This window comes from Myiozetetes cayanensis, unplaced genomic scaffold, assembly GCF_022539395.1.
Source record: "Myiozetetes cayanensis isolate MyiCay16 unplaced genomic scaffold, myiCay2020 scf3, whole genome shotgun sequence".
NCBI classification, from domain to species: domain Eukaryota; kingdom Metazoa; phylum Chordata; class Aves; order Passeriformes; family Tyrannidae; genus Myiozetetes; species Myiozetetes cayanensis.
In genome coordinates this window covers 6,374,244-6,395,435 of record NW_026087521.1, presented here as the reverse complement: position 1 = coordinate 6,395,435, position 21,192 = coordinate 6,374,244, and the positions used below count along the sequence as shown (strand labels likewise).

The window sequence follows — 21,192 nt, the reverse complement described above, 5'->3', positions numbered from 1 at the left end:
CCCCCTGCAGCCAGCAAGAAACATTGGAAGGTGGGAGTCAGCACCTGAATCTGACTGCAAAATGCCTTTGTCTCCTAAACTCATAGTATCACATCCTCTTCTAGAGGTCAGCAGCAAATGGGAGGTAACAGGAGGATGTTTTGGGCAGTGTGGACTATTCTGATGATTGGAGATTTTACATGGAGGTTGCAGCTGTGTTAAATTCCCTTCTCAGCTTCTCACCATTAGGACACTGAGCAAATATTTCTTCCTTACACCCATTTCCAGGGAGAAGCAAAGGTGGTTGCTGTGCTTTGTGTTTGGATTTCGTGTTCTGTAAGCACTTTTGGTGAAGTCTGATAAACCTGATTGAGTGAGCTCCACCAGAGGTTTACTTCAAGTGCTTTCGCTTCCAACCCTAAGTCACAATAAAGGTTTGGCATCGAGCTGCTTAAGTCAGGGTGCTCTAAGAATGTGCAGGAGTCTGCTCTTTGACATCTGTGCTGTGAGTCAGACCAACTGATTTTGAGTTTGGTTTCGTTGTGTTGTCCTTAGATTTGTTTTGGGTTTGTTATTTTTTATTATGCTCGGCTTTTCATTGTGACTGATGGTGCTCTGGCATTTAAGTGCCTCAAGTTCACCTATTTCAAGAGTCGGTCAGACTTTAACCTTTAAGAATGTGAGTTCTATCAAGGATCTTCCTTATCAGGTACTGAAGCACACAGTTGCAGTCCTGGGAGCCAGCCCTCAGTTGCTATGGAAAGAAAAAGTTGGTATTTCCTGAGTGTCCAACCTTCAGATTTCCTCAAAATGTGCTGGTTTTGACACGGCTGAATGACATGTGACCGTACAAGATTTGCAGACTAGTCTTAGGGACTGAGCTTAGCAGAGAGCACTTTAAATCTGGACTCCCACTTTTTGGCAGGGATCTGGTATAAGTGGCATTTGGCATTCCGGATTTCCTTTTAGACAACTCACATTGCAAGGGGTAATATTTCTTTGTTGTGCTTCAGCGGTGATGGGATCACAACCCTTTCCCCAGCTCTGTGTCCTGTCCACTAATAAGGTGTGTCAGGGTATTATCATGCTTCACTTGATCTCACTTTTTTTATGCCAAAATTTACCCGAGGAGGATGTTTTTTCCAACTTGTTGGTTTAGAGTCGAGTTTGTTCTCTAATTTAAGTGATCCATGGGATCAGCTGTTGAAACCTCAGTGTGATGCAGCCTTTAGCATGGAATGGATGCTAAGATCCAGCACTGAAAATATTACCTTTAAAGAAGGTGAAATGTTTGTGGCAGTATATGAGTGAGTGAAGATTTATCAGGAATGGGATGTGCAAAATGTTTTGGCTGCACAGCTGAGCACAGTGAACTCAAACTGAAGAGATGTGCTATTGAGAAGAGGGAAGCTGCTAGATATAAATACATAAATCAGAAGAATCCTGACTGTTTAACATACAGATAAATCAAGGATCAAATGTCAGGAGAGACCTGTTAAACCTAGATAGTCTTTTTTGCACCAGCACAAGTGGGCAAAGTACAGCTTTGTGTAAGTGTGGGGTGAAAACTGGAGGAAGCTCCAGTGCAGTTAAAGGAATGTGGTAGTGGTCATGAGTTCTGATGGTTGTGATGGTGTAAATTCCAATTGTTTTTTGAATGGAACTTGTGAAGTTATCTCATGTGGTAGAGTGTTGAAATGGCAGATGTGGTGGCTTGTCCTGTCCTCTGATCCCTTGTTCTGGTAAGATGATGAACAAGAAGTCACATCTTTCTAGATTAAGGACATGCTTAAACAGAGTCTTTAACAAATTTGGGGGGAATGTAGAATATCCACACTGTATTTTGCAGATGAGCACTGGCATGTCTTTTGGTTTGAAGGGAAGGGCTTAGTTATCTGATACCAGGAGAGGCTGCTCGGTCTGAGAAGGAAGAGGCATCCCAGAGTGAAGTGCTTAAACCTCAAACATGGGCAAGATTTAAGACAGGCCTGACTTAAGTTTTTACAAGTTATCAGCATAAACTTCCTGTCATAGGGCTGCAAGCCCAGACTTGGAGTTACAAACCCATGAGGGTACTGTGTTGTGGACAGTACTGGTTAAACTTAGCTTATCTATTGAAAAAGAAAAAATCTTTTGCATATACCATACTGCTTTTTTTACAGTCTTAATATTTTATTGCCATCACAAAAAAGTAGAAATATAGTATACCTCCAGACTGAGAGTTTTTACAGTGCTTTCAGCTTGAAATTCAGGCTCTGTGTTTGAAAGGTTAATGTAGAAAACTAATTATATTATCCTGGTAATCAAATGTGTGATGAGACATTTGTCTGTGTAATTAACAGTGAAGAACTTTTATAGTTTCATAAAATCGAATGCTACGCACAGTGTGCTTGGAGCATTTGTTTTGAAGAGATGTCCAAAACAGAGATGTTTATGACTGATATAAAGTGGAACTGAAATGTACTGTAATGCAGGTGTCTGTGCATTTTACAGCATTTCTTATTGTTGAAGTGGAAGGCAACAGATTAATAACTTCACTGTGTCATGGTAAAAATAAATAATGTGTTCTTGGAGCAGGGGAGCGATGCATAAGTTACTCACTAATTTCAAGAATTTATTCTGTCCCAGGAATAATATCCTTTGCAATTTATTCACAGAGAAAAAGTTGACTTAACAAGTTACTTCACAGACCTGTGTTATTGTTAATAGGATTATATTCCAAGTCTGGTTGTTGCAGCAGTGGCTTCTGTAATTAAGACTGCATAAAGTTTATTTTATTGTATCTGTGGTCTCTAATGATCCAGCTTTGTAAAGCATTCCCCCTTGGGGATGAAGCATGATCTTGACCTGGGATATTTCCAAGAACTGGGGGAAGTTGTTGCATATCTATTATTACTTTTTTAATTATATGACCCCATTAATATATACTTTTATTGAACAGTTACTCGCTTCTCCTTTCCCGAGTGATTTGGCTGTTGCAGTGTGGCATGAAAGTGTGTAACTTGGGCTTCTGGGGCTGCTCCTGTTGGGCGTTTTTGAAAGTTTTTCACCAGGCTCCTCCAAAGAGTTGTTTTGTGGTGGTGGTGATGTCTGGGCCATCCAGTCTGATCCACTTTGCAGAGAAATAACCCCCCCCGAAATCCTGACTGATCTCAGGATCTGATCCTGGGCTTGATTCTGCAAATTGCTTTGCTTACATTAGTGTTTGTGGTGCTTATTAACTTCGTGTGTCTCATGGTAGGCAGGGTTATCAACCCATGCACTTCCGTGCTGGCTTTGGGAGGAGGGGGTCTAATTTGAGGGTGATCCGGTTTTCCTGTAAATACAGTGTTGGTGCTTTGTGTGGTGACATGAAGATAGACAAGTGCTTTTAAATGGTGCTTTAGAGTTCTGCTGAGATGCCTCAACTGAGACAGGTTAAATGTCCCTACGTGTTAGCTTGGGGTAGTCAAAGTCCCCATAACTCATGGGTTATAACACATGGCTCTTAACTCGTGTTGCTTGTGTGACCCTCTGACGTGGTTCATGACCACTTGCCCTCCCCCAGGACTTGGGGTTCAGATTTTGCATTTGCAGAGGGTGTTGTTGCCCGTGTTGTTTCTTCAGTGTAGGTTCTTACATGCCAGCACAGACCAGGTATCCCCTTTTTGGGAATGTGTGCTTAGCCTGTGAGTTCAGCTACACAGATGCCCGATTCCAGTTATGCACAGGGCAGTTACAGCCAGTTTCCACGTGAGTTAGGAAACCTTTGATCCGATAAGGAATCATGCTCATGGCTCCTCTGTTTCCCCCGTGCTGACCTTCACAACTTTCTGTTTCAGGATCACTTCTGGAACAGGATGACAGTGACAAAAATATCTTGATTTTTGAAAATTATTACTTGATGTGGGTATAGTTTTTGCTGAGAAGGGATACTGGGCTTCCTTCTGGGATAACTGTCTCTGAAGGAAACACGTGAATACCTTGTAGCATTCCAAGAGGTGTTTTGGAGAGTTCAGCCTGGCTGAGCAGCAGGGACATGTGCCCTGTGCCCACGAGCCTCCCGGTTCCTTGGGCCGCTCTGAATCAGCCCTTACAGAGCCTTCAAACACGACAGCTGAGTTTTGCTGGCCCCCTTCCAGGGAGGGCAGCATTCAAGTGCCATCTAATAAATTGCAGTTTAATATGTTTGATTATATAACCCATTGCAACTATTTTGTTGTTGAGCTTTCAAGCCATATGCATCGACTTCCACTTTTTCTCACCTCTGAAGCCTTGCTTCCCAACAAACCAGGCTGTTGTCAGCTCACATGTGCTTGTCTGGCTGCCTGTTGCTGCTATTCCTACCCTGCAGATAACTCCTGAACTCATCCACTGATTTCAGCCTAGTTGGACACAAAGGTGGAAATCTGAGATACAAAGCCTGATGGAGGAAAAAGCCCTATTTGTGCGGTCAAGAAAGGAAGAAGTTCCGTAGGAGTTTCAGCTGCCCAAACAACATAAAATTAGACACTAATTAGTAGAAAACCTGTATTTTAAAAGCCTGCTACCCATGAATATTTCCCAAAACCTATGAGAAATGTAAATGTTAGAAATAAAGAAATTAATTGCAAAATATTGGACCAAGACAGCGTTATGGCCGATTTGTTTATGTGAGTCAAAGGAAAAAATATCAAACACAGACAGTTGTCCAACCTTAATTCTATTTACCCACTTAAACACTTTAAACCACACATTATTACAGGTGTGGTTACCACTTCTCTGATAATGGGATAAAATTAATATTTGAACATGTGGGTATGGTTACATATCATTTTATAATTCTTTGCAGTGCTGTGATAATCTTTGACAAACTGTTTGGGAAAAGCATAAGAACTTGGGAGGCAATGTGCTATATCTATATTCAGTTTAATAAGCGTAATAGTGAGAAGGTGAACAGTCATGTAGTGGCAAAGAGTGTAATAATGAATTATCATTACTGTTTTGTTAACTAGAGTTATTTACAGGTCTGTTTCTTCAGACAGCTGCACACTTAGCCAGTGGATGCTACTGCATCCTGGGACAGTTCTGGTTTACATTTGTGCCTTTGTAATTTTAAACATTTTTGCAACTTTCAAAGCAGGAAGTTTTTATGTTCTGCATACTTTCATCAAGGAAAGAGATTGAAGTGAGTATTGTGAAAATTACCTTTTGTAAGTGTAGCATTTATTAAAGAGCTTTGTTTTGCTATTTTTGTTGTTGTTTTATAAGATTACAGATCAGGTAGTGTGGAAAAAAGTACGTTGTATATAAGGATCCATCATAGAAACAACTATAACAGTAGTTATTAAAAATTGTTATGTTTTTGTTATGAAAATTACTACCTGTACATAGAAGTTTCTGAATAGGGCTGCACTTTGTCATGGTTCTATTTTGAGTAACATTTTGTAAACATTTTAGTGTTTTGCAAGTAACTTCATTGGTTTCAGATAAAACCTGAGGGTTTACATAGGGAATCCAAGTGGCAAATCCTGTAGTCACCCCTTTGGAGGCATTCCCATCTCCTTTGGAATGGTGAGGACTCCTGGTATATGTACAGGGAGAGGCTGAAATAGGCACCACTCTTCTCAGGCCTTAACATCTATCTTGGAAGGCTTATCCTATTCATCATTTAAAAAGGAGGGCTGGCTCTTCTGTAGGACATAGTAGCTTGAGTTGTGTTTTCTCTGTACCCCATCTTCCTTTTTTTTTTTTTTTAGATTTTTAAATTACATGGTTATTATCTGTGAAAATTATCAGCAGTGGAATAGCTGATAACAAAATGCTATCATGGGGCTCTAGAGCTAATAGCCAAATGAGATAACCAGGGAGCAAGAAGTTAAATCTTTAGTTAAATCTGTGTTGCTCCTGTCTGCAGGTTCAGATGGTGTAACATCAGCTGCTCTCCACTCCTCGGGCAGGATGCTGCTGTTCCTGGCCTCTTACAAACTAAAGCTGTAAAAAGTCATGATTGGAAGAGAAGGGATGTAAATTTGCACTGAAGACTTAAGTCAGGCTTATAGCCTGTAGGTCTCAGTTATCCTGATGGGTCCCTTCCAACTGAGCATAATCTATGATGGTTTATTGCCCTTCCTTGTAAAAGAGAAGGCATCTTTAAAAACCAAATCAAAACACACACAAAAAAATCCCAAAACAAACCAAAGAAACCAAAACTACCAACAAAACAAACAGAAAATTTCCTGAAAAGAAACCAAAATGCAAACCCCAACAAACAAGTTTGCAAAAGGAGACTCTCCTTGTGTAAGTAATGATTTATCTGAAGTTCAGGGTTTGTTGTAACATAAATGTAGGGGTTTTTTATTTGGAGTTAAACATGCTCATGTCTCTGTATAGGAAGATTTCTATATGAAGGAACAAGGGAACAGAATCAAGGCTGAATAAGCTCAATTAACATTAATATTTTATGTAATTGGGTAACGGAAATTTAATCTTTCTAACAACATGTCACCCGACCAGACACGTAGCACAGTCACTGCACCCGGCAGGAGGGGGTGGGTGGGAAGCTGTTCTGATACTCACATACATTTTGCCATCGAATACAAATCCAAACATAAAGCTCTGGAGAGCCTGGTGTAATGTTAAAATGGCACATCAGTAAGGGTTTGCTCCAGGCTCCGGTGTAGTGGGAGCGTTTGGATCTGGGATATGAGCAGGTACAGCCACGTACAGGAGAAAGGCAGTGTACAGGTCTGAGTGCCTCAGTAATTGGAGTCTGGTGGTACTCTGCAGCCTCTCAAGGTTGGGAACTGCAAACAGCCAACTCCTGGCTGGGCTGGGGCCAAAAAGTGCCGTTTTAAAGGAATTGGTGCTGTGATTTGTTAATTAAATCACAGCCACACACACAAACCTGCGGGCAGACCAACAAAATAAATAAATACAGCGCAGAACTCCCTCTCAGAGGGTTTTTCTCGTCGCTTTAGCTGGAGCGGGAGCGGTGCTGGAGTGTCGCTGTACGGGGTTGGCAAATATTTTTCTAAGTTTGGACTGGAAGCTCTCTTGCAATCCACCCACTCTCCTCGCTGGATCGGGGTGGGCTGGAGCCAGCTGGCACCAGCCCAGGGAACCGGTGTGCCAGGTCAAGCAGGAGATGCTGGGATCCAGCAGAGGCTGGAGTGGATCGTACAGCTCCTGTCCCCTTCTGTTTCTTTGCCTCCTAGAGCAAAAATGCCCTCTTTCAGGTGCTGCTCGTCCCTGGCTATGCTGGGCTTGCAGTGTGTCCCAGCCACACTGAGCTTGGCCCGTGCTGGGGAGGGGTTTGCTGCTCTTTTATCTGTCCAGTGTAGCTGCTCCCTAGGCGTGCACCTAAGTTTAAGGAACTGATTAGAGCTGTGGAGTTGATAAAATTGTTCACATGCCTGGAATTAGCACACTTTCAAATACCTTGTTAAACCAGAGACAACACACCTTGCATCTTGGATTTTGGAGAGTAGAGTTTTTTTATTTCTGAGGTTTCCTTTATTCTGTAGCTTTGCCAAAAATAGGTTTATTTTGGGAAGCACAAATGTCAATTGACTAGAGTATACCAGGCATTACTGTATTAAATATACTACAGAGGAAGGTTGATTCATCAGTTTCTACATCTTCGTTTTCCCATTTGCTTAGGATGTTTCATTTTTCTATTAACAGTAAAAAAAACCAGCAGCTTCTTATTTCAGAAGGGGCAATGAACACTTCCTTATTACTCCTGAAATGTAATGTATGCTTTAACGAGCAAAATAGCTGCTATCTGCCCAAAACACATCTATTCATTGTGCAATCAGCAGTTTCATACGTAAAATTAATACTTAAATGGTGCCAGGAGTATTAAAGTGTGTAACTGTTATTATTTAAATGCCCTGAATTTATTTGGAACAGTCACATTTTTCTTGCGTATATTTTCATTTTGTCTTTATAATCTACATTTTCAAGACATCCAGCAGTTCAGCTATATACGGTTATACACATATTAGCTACTGTTTAATTTATTCCTGCATAATCCAGTATTATTAAATTCTGTGGACTAAGGAACTGATTTTGTTCATTACAATCAATAGATGCAGTGTTGGGGGTGGGGGGTGATGTGGTGCTATTTGTGTTTGTTTTTTTTTTTTAGGATCTATCCCTCAGCATACAGCAGATACATAAAGGGTCTGATCCTTTAGGCTTTACTCAGGAAAAATATCTACTGATGTCAGTGCCTGAATAGGATCAGTCTCTTAAAAGGACTGTTTATTTGAAACTGCTGTAGCTATTATTATTTCCTTCTGGCAAAAAATAATCTCACTCATCAAAGCTTTAGAAACAGCATCAAGAAAGCCAAGTTCAGCAGGTCTTTCAGCCACGAGAGCTGTCAGCCATGGCTGTGTGAAAGCGTAGCCTGGTACATCCCAGCGACCACTCAACCATCCCTTTTCTTTCTTGTCTTTATTTATTTAATTCTGTGCTCCAACTCTTACTGGTATCTAAAGTCACTAATCTCTACCCATTACTGTTTTTGCTAATTTACAGTGATAACTGTGGCTCTGTTTTCATTAGGAGATGAAAGCCGGGAAATTAAAAAACAAATTACAGGGATGAGAAGATTACTGAATGACAGCACTGGAAGAATCTATCAACGAGTTGGCAAAGAAGGAGAAAAACTGAAGGAGGAGCCCCAAGATTTAGACTTAGCCTGGGCCCAGCGCCTGAATCCCCCTGCAGAGTCCCAGGCCAGCCTTCATCCTTCTCAGAGCGGTGCATGGAATGAATTATCACCCCAAACCAGCCATTTTTCAGGGCAATACGGAACTCGATCCAAAACGTTCCAAAATCAGACTCGAACTGTGGCATCCAATGGTATGATCTGTGTTAGATACTGAGAATGGTACTCTTTTTTTTTTCCCCCCTCTCCTTGTTCTGTACTAAGTATCTGCCTTTGTTGTGATGATATATTGTACCACTGCACTGAAAGCAGTTATAGTTCAGAGTCTACAAAATGAGCACATAGTTATCACTTCAAAAAGGTGTGAAAGTGGGCACAGTGCATTCTGCTACCATCTGTCTTAGCTTTTAAAATGGTTTCCTGGTGATAGGACAGAATTACTCAGTGCTGTTACAAGCTTAATTTCTCTACAGTACTTACTAAAACAGCTTTTGCCGTTGTTATTAACTTCATGGCTAATTAAACGTCAACCTCTACCACTCCTCTTTGCCATGAGTAGTGTAGCGCTGTTGTGACACCACTTGCGGAGCAGGATTTTACTGCCTTTCGTGAGGGGATGGCATCAGCCTCGTAACAGGCCACTGAACTTCAGGGACAAAATTCCATCACAGCCTTAGGTTTTTATTCCAGTGAGACCATTGAAGAAAAGAAGTGATGGAGTCTACCTACAAACAGTGTGTACTAGAGCATGGCCTTTCTAGTACTGGCAGAGAATTCTGCCCTGAGGTAGATGGCAGTGTGCCTTTAAAATGCCTTTCTCTTGTTGTGTTAAGCCCCAGAGAATGTAAGTCTTGCTGCCAGGTTAAAAAACTGCTGTCAAAATCCCACCATAACAACCTTCTGAACATGGAAGGACACAAAATTCATCACACATCTCCCTCCTTGCCCTGAGAGGCTCTGGGCACCAGCAGGGGCAGTTCTCTGCATGCACAGAAGTGCCCAAGCCTGCACAGCTTAGATGCCTGGTTCCCAAATCCAGAAGGTAGGTGGAGCAGCACCTCTATCCCCTCAGGGGCCTGATTCAGCATGTGAGCTGAAACATGTTACAGGATTTGGCCCCATATGCAAGAAAATGCCAGTGCTTTGATTTTTTTTAATACGAGGAGGAAGGGTTCAGCTGATTTATGATCCCTTAGAGGTTAGAGTGGCCTGTGGGACAGGGAAAGAGTTGGGTTGAGCAACCTCCTGGGCTGGACAAGAGGAATGCCCAGGCTCCCAGGTCTTGGGGAAGTGCCCCAGGAGGCACCTCCCTGTGCAGTCCTGCTGCAGAAAGGAATGTAATCTTTTGGGTTATTACATAAAGATGGGTGTGGGCCCTCTCCGCTGGCCACTTTTGAAAAGACAATCTGCATAGCAATTTGGTAAGAGGTGTCTGCCTACAGTGAGGTGTTGTGATCAGACTGGGCAGTTTTGCTGCTTTGACTCCAAAGCCTGGACTTTAGGAAGGGAAAATTTTTGGTGAATTTCTGGGCTGTCAGCAAGCTCTAAAACTGCTCTTCACCCAGCACACAGCTCTTCTGGGCATTGTGACATGCCTGATTCCCCCCATCCCGTGTCCTGAAGGCCTGAGCATCTAAGTTGGCATTTTAGATGTTATTTAGAGGATGGACAAAGGCCCTAAAAGCTGGGTGTAGAAATGCTGAACAACACCTCAAGGGAGATACTCCTCCTTGGTACTTACCATGGTGTTTAACTTACCAGAGCAAAACTGTTCAGGCCTGTTGTTACCTGGGGCTGTCAGGCTGAGGTCATCACTGGGATGTTCAAGTATCTGTAGCAGGTGATCTGAGTCCGGGAACTTTCTGTCCATTGTGGATAGATACTGCATAGGAAGTAAAGGTACATGCTGTGGGCCCTCTGAATTACTCAGATTTGGATGCAGTAGACACATCAAGTCCATCTCATTGGTACAGTTACCTACTCTTAGGGTGGTTCAAGAAGAGGCTGGAATGGCTGTTTAATAACAGAAAGCATTAGTGAGTACTGGCAAAAATAGAAGAGAGCAGAAGAGGAATAGGGGGAGCCCAGACATTGCTGCAGCAGAGGAGTGAGTTGGAACATACCTGAGAAGCAAAGTGATTTACTCCAAACCAGATTTAAGGTGGCAGTTCCACAAGTCAGGATGTTGAGTAGACACCTGTGACCCACTACATTTAGTGGAAGCCCCTTGGGGCTACAGTGAGCAGCATGTCTGCTCTGTTAGGGACAACAAACTCACAGAGTCTTTCTAAGACATTTGAGTTTCATTTCTTGTGTTCTGTAGCAAATCCAGCAGTGATGCAGCAGCTGAATTGCTTTTGGGCTGTATCAACATCATTTTCAATGGGTAGTACTTGCATGTTCTTCAAATATAAACTGGTAGCAATGTTACAGCAGGTGAATTCCCTCTCAGCAGACCCAGCTTCAGGAACCACTGTCGTGGGCTACTTACTGCTCTCACAGGGGAAGCAGCTGATGTATTTGTGTCATCTCCTTCTCTCAGCCATACAAGCAGGTATCAAATTTGCCTGCTGGCTAGCTTCCAAAAGAGAGGGAGATGGCTCTTTAAAGACTCCTTCATAAAAATAAAAAATCTGATCTCCTTTTAAAATTAAAAATTGATTTATAACAAGTTGAAAAGGGTTGCTTTTGTCCTCTAAAAATGATAAAGATAGTGCTTGGAACAATGACTGAGAACACTCTACAAGATGTTTCTTACAACACAATAACTGATCAGAGGAGGGAGGATAGAAAGAAAATAAAAAACCTTCATGAATATGTATAGAGTCAGTAGAACCCTGCTTTGATTTGAAATATTGGTGATCTCTTTTCCCATTCCCAGTACCTATGGTAGATTTACATGGGTAATTTCTATCAATGCTAATGGGGATTGTAATGTAAATCCCCTATGCCTCAGTGGGAAAATAGACCCTTTGGTTTTCCATCAGGAGCCTGTGTGCTTTCATTAGGAACATGTTACATTACAATAGGAAAGATGTACAGGTATTTACTATTATAATTTGTCCAAGTTTTCATGTGCAATTTACCATGATGTAAAGTTTTTGTTAAGAAGGAAACAAAAGCCACCAGCTGTGGTTCCCCACTATGGTCTTTTAAATACCATTTCTGGAAACCCACTAGAATATTGGATTCTGATCAAAAGAAGAGGATGGGATTTATCTTGAGAAGCTGATTAGTGTTTAAACAACTGAGAAAGCACTGAAGAAAGGATGTCCTGTTAATAAAACTCTCCTAATTTCCTGGGACTCCCATTTTCTGGGGTACCTGCTTGTCTTATTGAAAGGTACAGACTTAATGCTGGTGCTATTAAATTATAAGTAGTCTTGAAATTCATCTACTTAAAAGTCTACCTATAACACGTAGGTAGAGGGTATTGGTGGAGTCAAGTTGAGGGATTTTGAGTAATCTGCTGCAAAGCTAAAGATAACACTATTTTTTTCCCTCTCTACCTGTAACAATGGGCTAAGCACTTTATGGACCATTGAAAAGGTAAAATCCTGTCCATACCCCAAGGAACTTCCAGTGAATAGACAGTGTACAAAGGAAGGGTGAGATCAAACTAGGCAGAGTCCTGCTGAATCAGAAACCTTTTTGTTTCAATTTGAGACTCACAGCCTGTTTTCCAGATAACTCCTTAGTTCTAAAAAGTTATTTCGTTTGCAGCTGAAACCTTGGAGAGATGAAGCCAGTGGTACTATTATTTGTATTTGCTAGGTTTGCAGAGATTTTTGAACTAGTCTATTGATCTCAGTGCAGTTTTAATACATATTTGTCCATGGATGATATTTTAAAATACCAGAATTTATAGTGTGGACAGTCTAAATATCTGAGGAAAAGAGGAGAGTGACACCCAGAAGATGTCAGCAATCTTTAAGGGATACATCAGTTTAGCTTTACAAGTAGCTCACTTTTGGAGCATGACCATCAGTTCTCAAGTCTGCTCAAGTCTGATAGATGTTGCTTCAGGTCTGAAGGACTGAATGGAAGGAGGTAGAGAACAAGTGCTTGGGAAGGGAGATGTGAGGATGGAGGGACACACTGGAAGAATTAGGAAAGGGCGGGAGTGATTTAGGGCTGGCCAGATTTTCAGCAATTTCAAATGAGGATTGAAGTCAGGGGATCTGTGTGGGTCTGACATCAGGGAGCTCTGATGAAGGAACACAACCCAAACCTAAAATGGTATTTGGCTGGTTTGGCTTCAGAGGAAAGCAAAAGTAATAATGAAAAATGGGAGGATTTATGAGCGGAGATTAAATGATGGTTTGCTTATGTTCACTTTAGGTGGGTAATGATTAAAGGGCACCTGATAAGTGTCAGGCTTTGGAAGAAAAAGGGAAATACACTCTCTGAAGTCCACATGTGACACCAAGTGAGGTGATTTTTGTTAGGTCCGTTTGTGCCTATCCTCATAAAATGATCATCCCTCCTCTTGCATGCTTTGATGAGCAGTAAAATACCCATCAATTTAAGTGACTGTAAGCATATTTTGAAAGGGAGGGAGCTGCATCCCATCTGGCCTCAGTTTCAGCCAGATACTGCTAGGTGTTCTGTTGAATTTTGGAAATTTTATTTGCAGCATTAAAGCTGGGGATATAGCTATTTTAAATTAAAGTGCTGGATACAACAATCCAGATAAAGCCTGAAATCTGTCAGCTGTTACAACCTGTCCTAATTCAGGACCTACAGTGCAAAACTTCTGGAAAGCAAGGCAGTAATAAAGGCACTGCTGAGGACTAGAACTAGAAGTATGTAAGTTGAATTAAACACTAGTAAGAATTACTAGAAAAAAAGAATCTCTTGAACTACTATATTAATTTTCAAAGGAAAACTGTGGAAAGCCCATCTTGTAGGTCACAGTGCTGGAAAACATATCATAGAAAACAATCCCACCCTAGCAAACAGAAGTGCAGTTTTGAAAGCTTTCTGTGCTGGTGATTATTTTCTGTCCTGTTTTTTGGGGTATTTTTATTTTCGCTCTCAATTCTTCACGTGGTAAAGAATCACATGTAACATTGAAGCAGTTTAAAAATTCCTAGACCCTCTATTTGATGTACAGTACAAACCTTTATTACACAGACTGTCTCCATTCTTTGTAAGACTGTTGCAGGAGATGGGCTTTTTTGTGTGTGTGATAAAGTGAGTATGTTTATAATGAGGTTTGGTGCTTTTGTTATTCAAGATGAACCAGCCTGACAATAGAGAGCCCTGCTGTGAGGAGTGCATTGTATTCAGGCTCTGAGCAGTCTTCTCCAGCCCATGTAACATTGCATCCCAACTCTATATGATTGCACATGTTAGTAATTGGATAAAAACTAGTGGCCCTTTCCCCTGAAAAGGGACCATGTTGAAAATTACTTGCTTTCTTGCTTTGAATCTAATTTCACAATCTGGTATATTGATAATAGTTTCAAACACCTGCTGCTAATTGTTGTTTGGGTGGTTTTGTGGGGGTTACATCGTCTCTCCCTCATTTCATTCCTCTCTCTTTCAGGAGAAATCCCCATGGTGAACTCATCAGTTGGACCAAACTGCTGCACATGTAATTGCCAGTCAACCCTGCAGGCAATTCTTCAAGAGCTCAAGACCATGAGAAAACTGATGCAGATTCAAGCAGGTACAATGTCCCATATGTGTTTATCTGTGACAAGCATCTAGTTGAAGATGGTCAAGCTCGTTGCAGGGGTGTTGGTCTAGATGATCTTGGGAGGTCCCTGTCGACCCACACTGTTCTGTGATTCTATGATCTTCCTGCTAGGAATGGTCTAAGACAGAAACTATTTCCTGCTCTGTTGACACATTGTTCAAAGTCAGATTTTCATAGTCATTTACAGATTTTTACATTTCTTGGAAATGTAATTATTACTTCTCAGGTCCTTACCTGTAACATGGGATTTTATCTTGTAGGAATCTTTTAAGGCTGAATTAAAAAAAAAAAATCTAATGTGATTAGATACTCTTGTAGTGAGAGCCCATTGGGTAGGTCAATATGCCATAACCACCCCCAGTTTGTTTTCACAGTGCTACTTAATTTGTGGTTTGCTCACCAGTTCACTAATCTGAGTGGTAAGGAAAATGAAATCAGAATTGTCTAGTTTTCTGCTAGGTTGGGAGCTGAAACAGAACAATGCAGAGCCAGGAGAGCTCTAGAGCCAGCGAGATGAGACTGTGGCAGGTAGGAGCTAGGCAGGTCATCATAGGCTGCTGGGAACCTAAAATTCAGTGACCTCTGTAAGAAAAGGGAGTGTTGAGTAATTAACTGAAACATGGGTGGAGTGAAGGGCTGACTAAACTCCTTGTCTCCACGGTGTGTAATGTTTGAGTGAGTGATGGGAAGGATCAGACAGGTTTTGTAATATCGGTTGACATGCATAAAAATGCTTTTCTAGGAGTCACCAATTTACAAAGGAGCACACAAAGGCCCAGTTTTACAGTCTTTGCTGGGACATGGGCTTCTTTATCACTCCAATTTCATAGAAGTTACGTTGGGGTTGAAAATGGCTTGTGAGTGACAGCTACAGAACTGGGGTTTATGCCAAAAGAGCTGTCTCCTCAATAGCAGGAACATACCTTGTTTATTATGTATCTAAAGTACCTTGTTAATTCGTGAAACTCTCAATTCACTGGGAGTACTTCATATGTTCTGAAATTATAGTTTTACAGAGAGAAAAAAAATCACTTGGCATTTGCTAAAAGGAGAAAAACCTAAAATGCAAACATGTAAGTGAAAGTGTCATAACTTATTTTAGTGTTCAAACACCCTACTGTCTTAATTATAAACTGCACATCACAGTCTTGTAAGTCCTTGCCAGAAATTAAATATTTTAATAAACAGTATTATAACGTTTGCTTTTTCCTTAAGCTTTGTAGATAAGAACATTTTATTTCTCACTCATAACTGAAATGATTTTGATCTGCATGTGAAGCACTTTTGGCATTTTTTGTTTTGACCTTGATTTTAGTGATTTATCCACAGATGTAATTGTATCTTGATAGCATTCTGCTGGAGGACTCACTGGCATTGATACAGGTTCAGGATTGGTGCCTTAATTTATACAAATTATTGTGAATACTGGGAAATGCAAAATGTTGATACATATGAAATATGGTTTCTTATATTTCAGAGGTAACGCATGTCAGTTTTTGTGTATGAGCAAAACAAACTGATGCAACTTTGGGTTACCTTTTTTCCCAGAAATTAAACTACTCAATAGTGTTTTCACTCATTCTTGACATAATGGTACTTGAAATGTTCTTGCTGAGCTAATTAACTTGGAGACCACAGTCATAAAAATAACTGTAATTGCATTAGCACTTGTATTATCTTACTTTATCAGGAAAAGATCCTCAAAGACAGTGAGATTGTCAGTCATTCAAGAGAGTATGCAAATCAATCACTTAAGTGCTTCAACTCACTAACCACCCAGTGGTCACTAGGAGAAAGAGCCACATATTCCTAATTTTCCTGAAATGCTATTTATCAGTATGTCTTGAAAAGCCTCATAGTATAGCTCACTGTCATTATTCCCATTGTGCAGATTGGAAAATTATGCAAAGGTGATAAAATGTGTTTCCCCTGTACCAGCAGCCCTGGAAGCCACAGCACTTACCTGGAAAATAAGTTCAGTGTGTCGGCAGTTTAATGGTGCATCTCTGTGATTATATGTTTGCTTTTGTCTATAAAATTAATGCATTACTTTCTTTCATTCAGTTGGGACTCAAAACAGACAGCAGCCTCCTGTTCCTCTGATTTGTGCACAAAAGGCAACAATATCAAGAAAGAGAAATAAAAAGAGAAAACTGCCCCTGAAAACTATTGAACCAGTTGCAATGAGTAAGAAACCCAACACTGCAGAGAATGAAAAGAAGCTTTCAGCAAACTCAGAGAGACTGAGTCTGCAAGCGATTGAACCCCCCCTAAAACCAGAAACCCCCGTTTCAGGATTTGGAATTATCCTTGAATCGGCTTCATCAGATGTAAGTTCAAGTTTTAATGCGCAGGATCACGGGATTTTAAAGCACTGACTCATTCAGGAGAATCCGTACTCAAGTCCCATTGATGTGTCTTCCCACTTTTTGTTAGAATAAACAAGCAAAGCCTGGTTAGGGGTGAATGGAAATGTTAGGATTAGATGAAGGGAGTGCTGATTACAAAGTTTGGGGTTTTTTCCAACTTTCATGAGTGTATAGTTCATCCTTGAGTTCAAGGCCCTGGTTCTTTCTGCTTGTAGTGGGAACTTGCTCTTCACCTCTCCCACTGCCAAGAGCCACCGTGAGGTGAGGGGCCACGAAAAGTGCTGGGTGTGTAAACCATTCACGGCCAGTCATTGCTGTTGAACCCACATAGTAACAGGTGTGTGTTCGGTCTTTGCTGAATCCGGTCATTCAGTCTCCATCACTGTGGTTGCTGGATGAGGGCCCTGACAATGTTGATGATGTCAGCGTGACTAAAGGGGCCAAAATTTGCCTCTCCAAGAATGTCTGCTTTTGCCATGTAAAGTTGCAGTAGGCATATTTTCCTGATTTGTGTACAGAGTGATAGAAATTTCATGTATCTGGTGGCTGATTGGCTTTGTTTAATGACTAAATTGATGTCATCCAAACCATGTTCATTGACAAGTAAACTGGTCATTAATTTCTCTAATATATTTTTAATTTTGAGCAGGCGCTTTCCAATTTCCTAAGTACTATGAGCTAGAAAAACATAATTAAATTCAGTATTAATAAGCATAAATGAAAACAATGTAGCAGATAATGTTCTACCTTTCTGGAAGAGGGAACTAATAATAAAAAAGAGCTGTCATAATAATTCACTTACAGAGATGCAAGCCACACCACTAATTAGGTTGCAGTCTCATGCCACAGAGTCAGTGTAGTGATACAGAGTAACTAGTTTGATGCTTTTTCAGAGCTTTTCCTTTTGTAGTACTGAGCTTAATAATGTTTGAGGGAAAGGTTTGGGGAGGGACTGGCAATTTATCTCCAGTATGCAATTTGTGCTTATAATTTTTCTTTGCTTGTGGCACTCTTGTCAGCTTGAAGCACGGTTTTGAAAACAGTTTTGTACTTGCGATGGAATTTAATTTGGCTTTATGAATGTGTTCCATTGCTGGACACGATTCTTTGTAGTTGCCAATTTGACCTAAGGAAAAAAAGAAGAGAAAACGTGGCTCGTAAATCAGGTCCTCATCTGCCCACCCATGCTTGGGTCCCTGCTTGCCACAGTAGTTGCTCGACTAAATTTACAGAGCCAGAACCCTGAGACAAACAAATTGATTTTGCTTTGTCTTTGGAAAGAAAACATTTGAGTTCTGAAAACAGATATATTTAATGTGAAAATAGAATGTGACCTTAAACATTTTGAGAAGGCTAAAGAAAGTCACTTGTGTCAGAATGAATGGCAACATTATCTTTTTCTATTTATTCATAAGCATCTCTGGTGTGCTCACCACCAGCATGTCTGAATGCCTGAAAAAACTGAAAGACATTTTACACAGCACCGTAAATGAATGTTCCCTTGAGGTTATTCCACGGGTTGTCTGTAGTGTGTGCTGTGTCATGCACCACCACTGCTGCCACTGCTGTTTTGTCAACGCTTATTGAACTTTAAGAAAAATCCAAGTTTAATGGGTATAAAATTGGGGCTGCCAAAATGAGTGCAATTAGTTCGGACCTGCTGTGATGAAATACTGCTGCTTACAGAGATGGAAAAAGTCTTTGTGAGACCAACCCTTAATCTGGCCCATGGATCAGAGAACCTGCTTTTTAAATGTAATGATCTGTTACTCTTAGTTAAACTTTCTTGTGTTTGTTTTACAGCTGTAGTATTTCATTTATAACCTAATAATTTTTAATCTATGTATTACAAGCTACTAAAAAGTCTAGGATTAAATCTAATTCACTGCCTGTTAATTTTAGCACAGCAGAAGCCTTTGGCATTCAGGTCTTACTTGTTTTATTGTACACAAATAGTTTACCCACCAGTTCCTTATGCATGATCATTATCTACTGACAAGTGCTTTTTCCTTGAGAAATCACATTCAAAGTGATCATAAACTTCAATTAGTTACCGATTGTCTTTGATTGAAGAATGGTTTACTACTAAAGAAAAGCAAGAATAAATCGTCTTTCTGCCTTCAAATTATTTCACTGATAAAACAAATTGATTCCTGTATTAAGAATAAAATAGCCAAAACTAAAATACTCCTGTCTCCTCCATGCTGGTGCAGTGTTTAGGTTTGAGATGTATTTTATGACTGCATTACAGGGTGGTTGGTAACCTGTCAAAGCCTAATGCAGGTGTTCTGAAGTGAACTCAGGGAAGACAGAAACCTCCCACAGAGCAAAAAGCAAAAGGGAAAAAAAACACAGGGCAAAAGCTTGCTTGATCTTGATTTTTCAGTATGAATACAGGCCATGAAAGTGGGGCCTCACAATCCTTCTGGCTTTTTGGGATTTAAGCAGGAGGTATCAGAAAAGGTACCACAGGAGTCACTGATCTTTGGTGGTTGCATCAGTAGTGTGGCCATCAGGACAAGGCATTGACTGTCCCCCTGTGCTCAGCACTGGTGAGGCCACACCAGTCCTGGCATCAGTCTTGGCCCCTCACTACAAGAAAAACATTGAAGGACTGGAGCATGTCCAGAGAAGGGCAGTGGAGCTGGGGGAGGGTCTGGAGCACGTCTGATGAGGAGCAGCTGAGGGGTCTGGGGGGGCTCAGCCTGGAGGAGGTTCAGGGATGACTTTCTCACTCTACAACTCCCTGACAGGAGATTGTAGCCAGGTGGGGGTCAGTCTCTTCTCTCGATTAACAAGCAACAAGACAAGAGAACATGGCCTCAGATTGCACTAGGGAAGGTTTAGGTCGGATATTAGGAAAAATTTCTTCCCTGAAAGGATTGTCAAACCCTGGAACAGGCTGCCCAGGGAAGTGGAGGAGTCACTATCCCTGGAGGTATTTACTAGACATGTAGGTATGGCACTTGGGGACGTGGTTTAGTGGTGGGCTTGGCAGTGCTGGATTACACATTGGACCTGATAATTTTATGGGTCTTTTCCAGCCTAAACAATTCTGTGATTAGTGAAGATGATTTGTCTACCCTGGATGTCTTTGATCCAGGTCATCTTAGATGTCTCCCACAGGACCCAAGTAACAGAACAGGATACCTTCATCACCATGACAACTACATTCTGGGTTTTGATGAACACGAAGTGGAATTTTTCCCAAGCTGTAAACTTGGCCCACATTTATTTACTCTTGAAAATCTTTTCTGTCACCAGAAAGTTTAGAAGTAACATATTAAAAACCCACCTACATCAGAGTATTGTCAGATGTCAAATAGAGTAACTCTGTTTTGTTGGATCCAGCATTTTGAAAGTTCTCAAGGTAAAAAACAACTTTTCATCCAGAACAAGCTGAGAAACTACATGCTTTTAAGATTTTGTTGTTGTTGTTGTTGTTGCTATCCACATGTTTTAAGAGTCTTCATCCTGACTTCCCAAAGCATCTTCATGGCTCAACACATGTCCATATCTCATGATGGTACATGCTTTGAAAGTATCCTGCTTGCTATAACTCTCTTGATAACTGATTTGTAAAAATCCACGGGAAAAGAGGTACACAGCCAAATTGTTCTGAGATTGGCAGCCCTTTCTTCTGTCTAGACTCAAGATGTTTGCAGGTGATTTGATGGGAGATGGCACTTGCTCTTGCTCTGTGAACATCTTTGAAAATGCGCTATTGTTGGTGGATATATTTTCTCATGTGGGAGAAAAAAAGCCAGTTCTTAGGAGCAAGGCTGAAATGTTGGCTTATTTTCGTCATGACTACGGATTTTTTTCCCTCCTTGCCAGCTTCCAAATAATACTTTAAAAATTTTAGTTTATTAATGAAATGTCTTCATTCCAGAAATATAATTATTCCATGTAAAAGTCTTACATAAGCATTATGAAGAAAATTCTGCAAATACGGTTCATGTAATTTCTGGTATGTACAGACAGGGGCAGCAAAAAGGCTCTTGGTAAGGGGACTTCTCAAAGACCTTGTCTGCTTTGACCCAGAATGTATTTGAGAGAAGACTATTGTGAAATACAACATGGTTGTCTTTCCTCTTCTTCCCCTCTGCCTCACTTTCTAGCAGTCCTGTAAATCCCTGAGATTTACTGTTGAGGGTTTCTGTGCTGAAATAAGCTGTATGTCTAACACCATCCTCTTCTAAGGATGCATTTTGGGAATACGAAAAGGAGGGAGAAATGGATGCTCAGCAAGGGTGGGCTCCAAGGGCAACCTCAAACTCATCATCCCCCTCTACTCATATGGGCTGTATCTGCACTAGAAGCCCTCGTGGGAAACCATGTGGAACGGGCCAATATCCCTGCATTTGTGCTTCTTGGAAATGCCTGGCTGCCCCACAGCACTTGGCAGTGAAACAAGTCCATTAAATGGTTAGATAAATGTCTTAAAATGCATCGCTTAGGAACACTGCCCTGGGATGATCCTCTAGGTTGCCATTATTACC

General features: G+C 41.0%; 1 protein-coding gene across 1 annotated transcript in view; it reads left to right on the top strand.

The window, feature by feature from the left end:
* Positions 1-21,192, top strand: part of BEND7 (BEN domain containing 7) — a 46,884-nt gene that overhangs the window by 5,343 nt on the left and 20,349 nt on the right. The window contains 3 exon segments of the mRNA XM_050324267.1: positions 8,512-8,811; positions 14,169-14,291; positions 16,386-16,651. Of these exon segments, the coding sequence (XP_050180224.1) occupies positions 8,512-8,811; positions 14,169-14,291; positions 16,386-16,651 (689 nt within the window).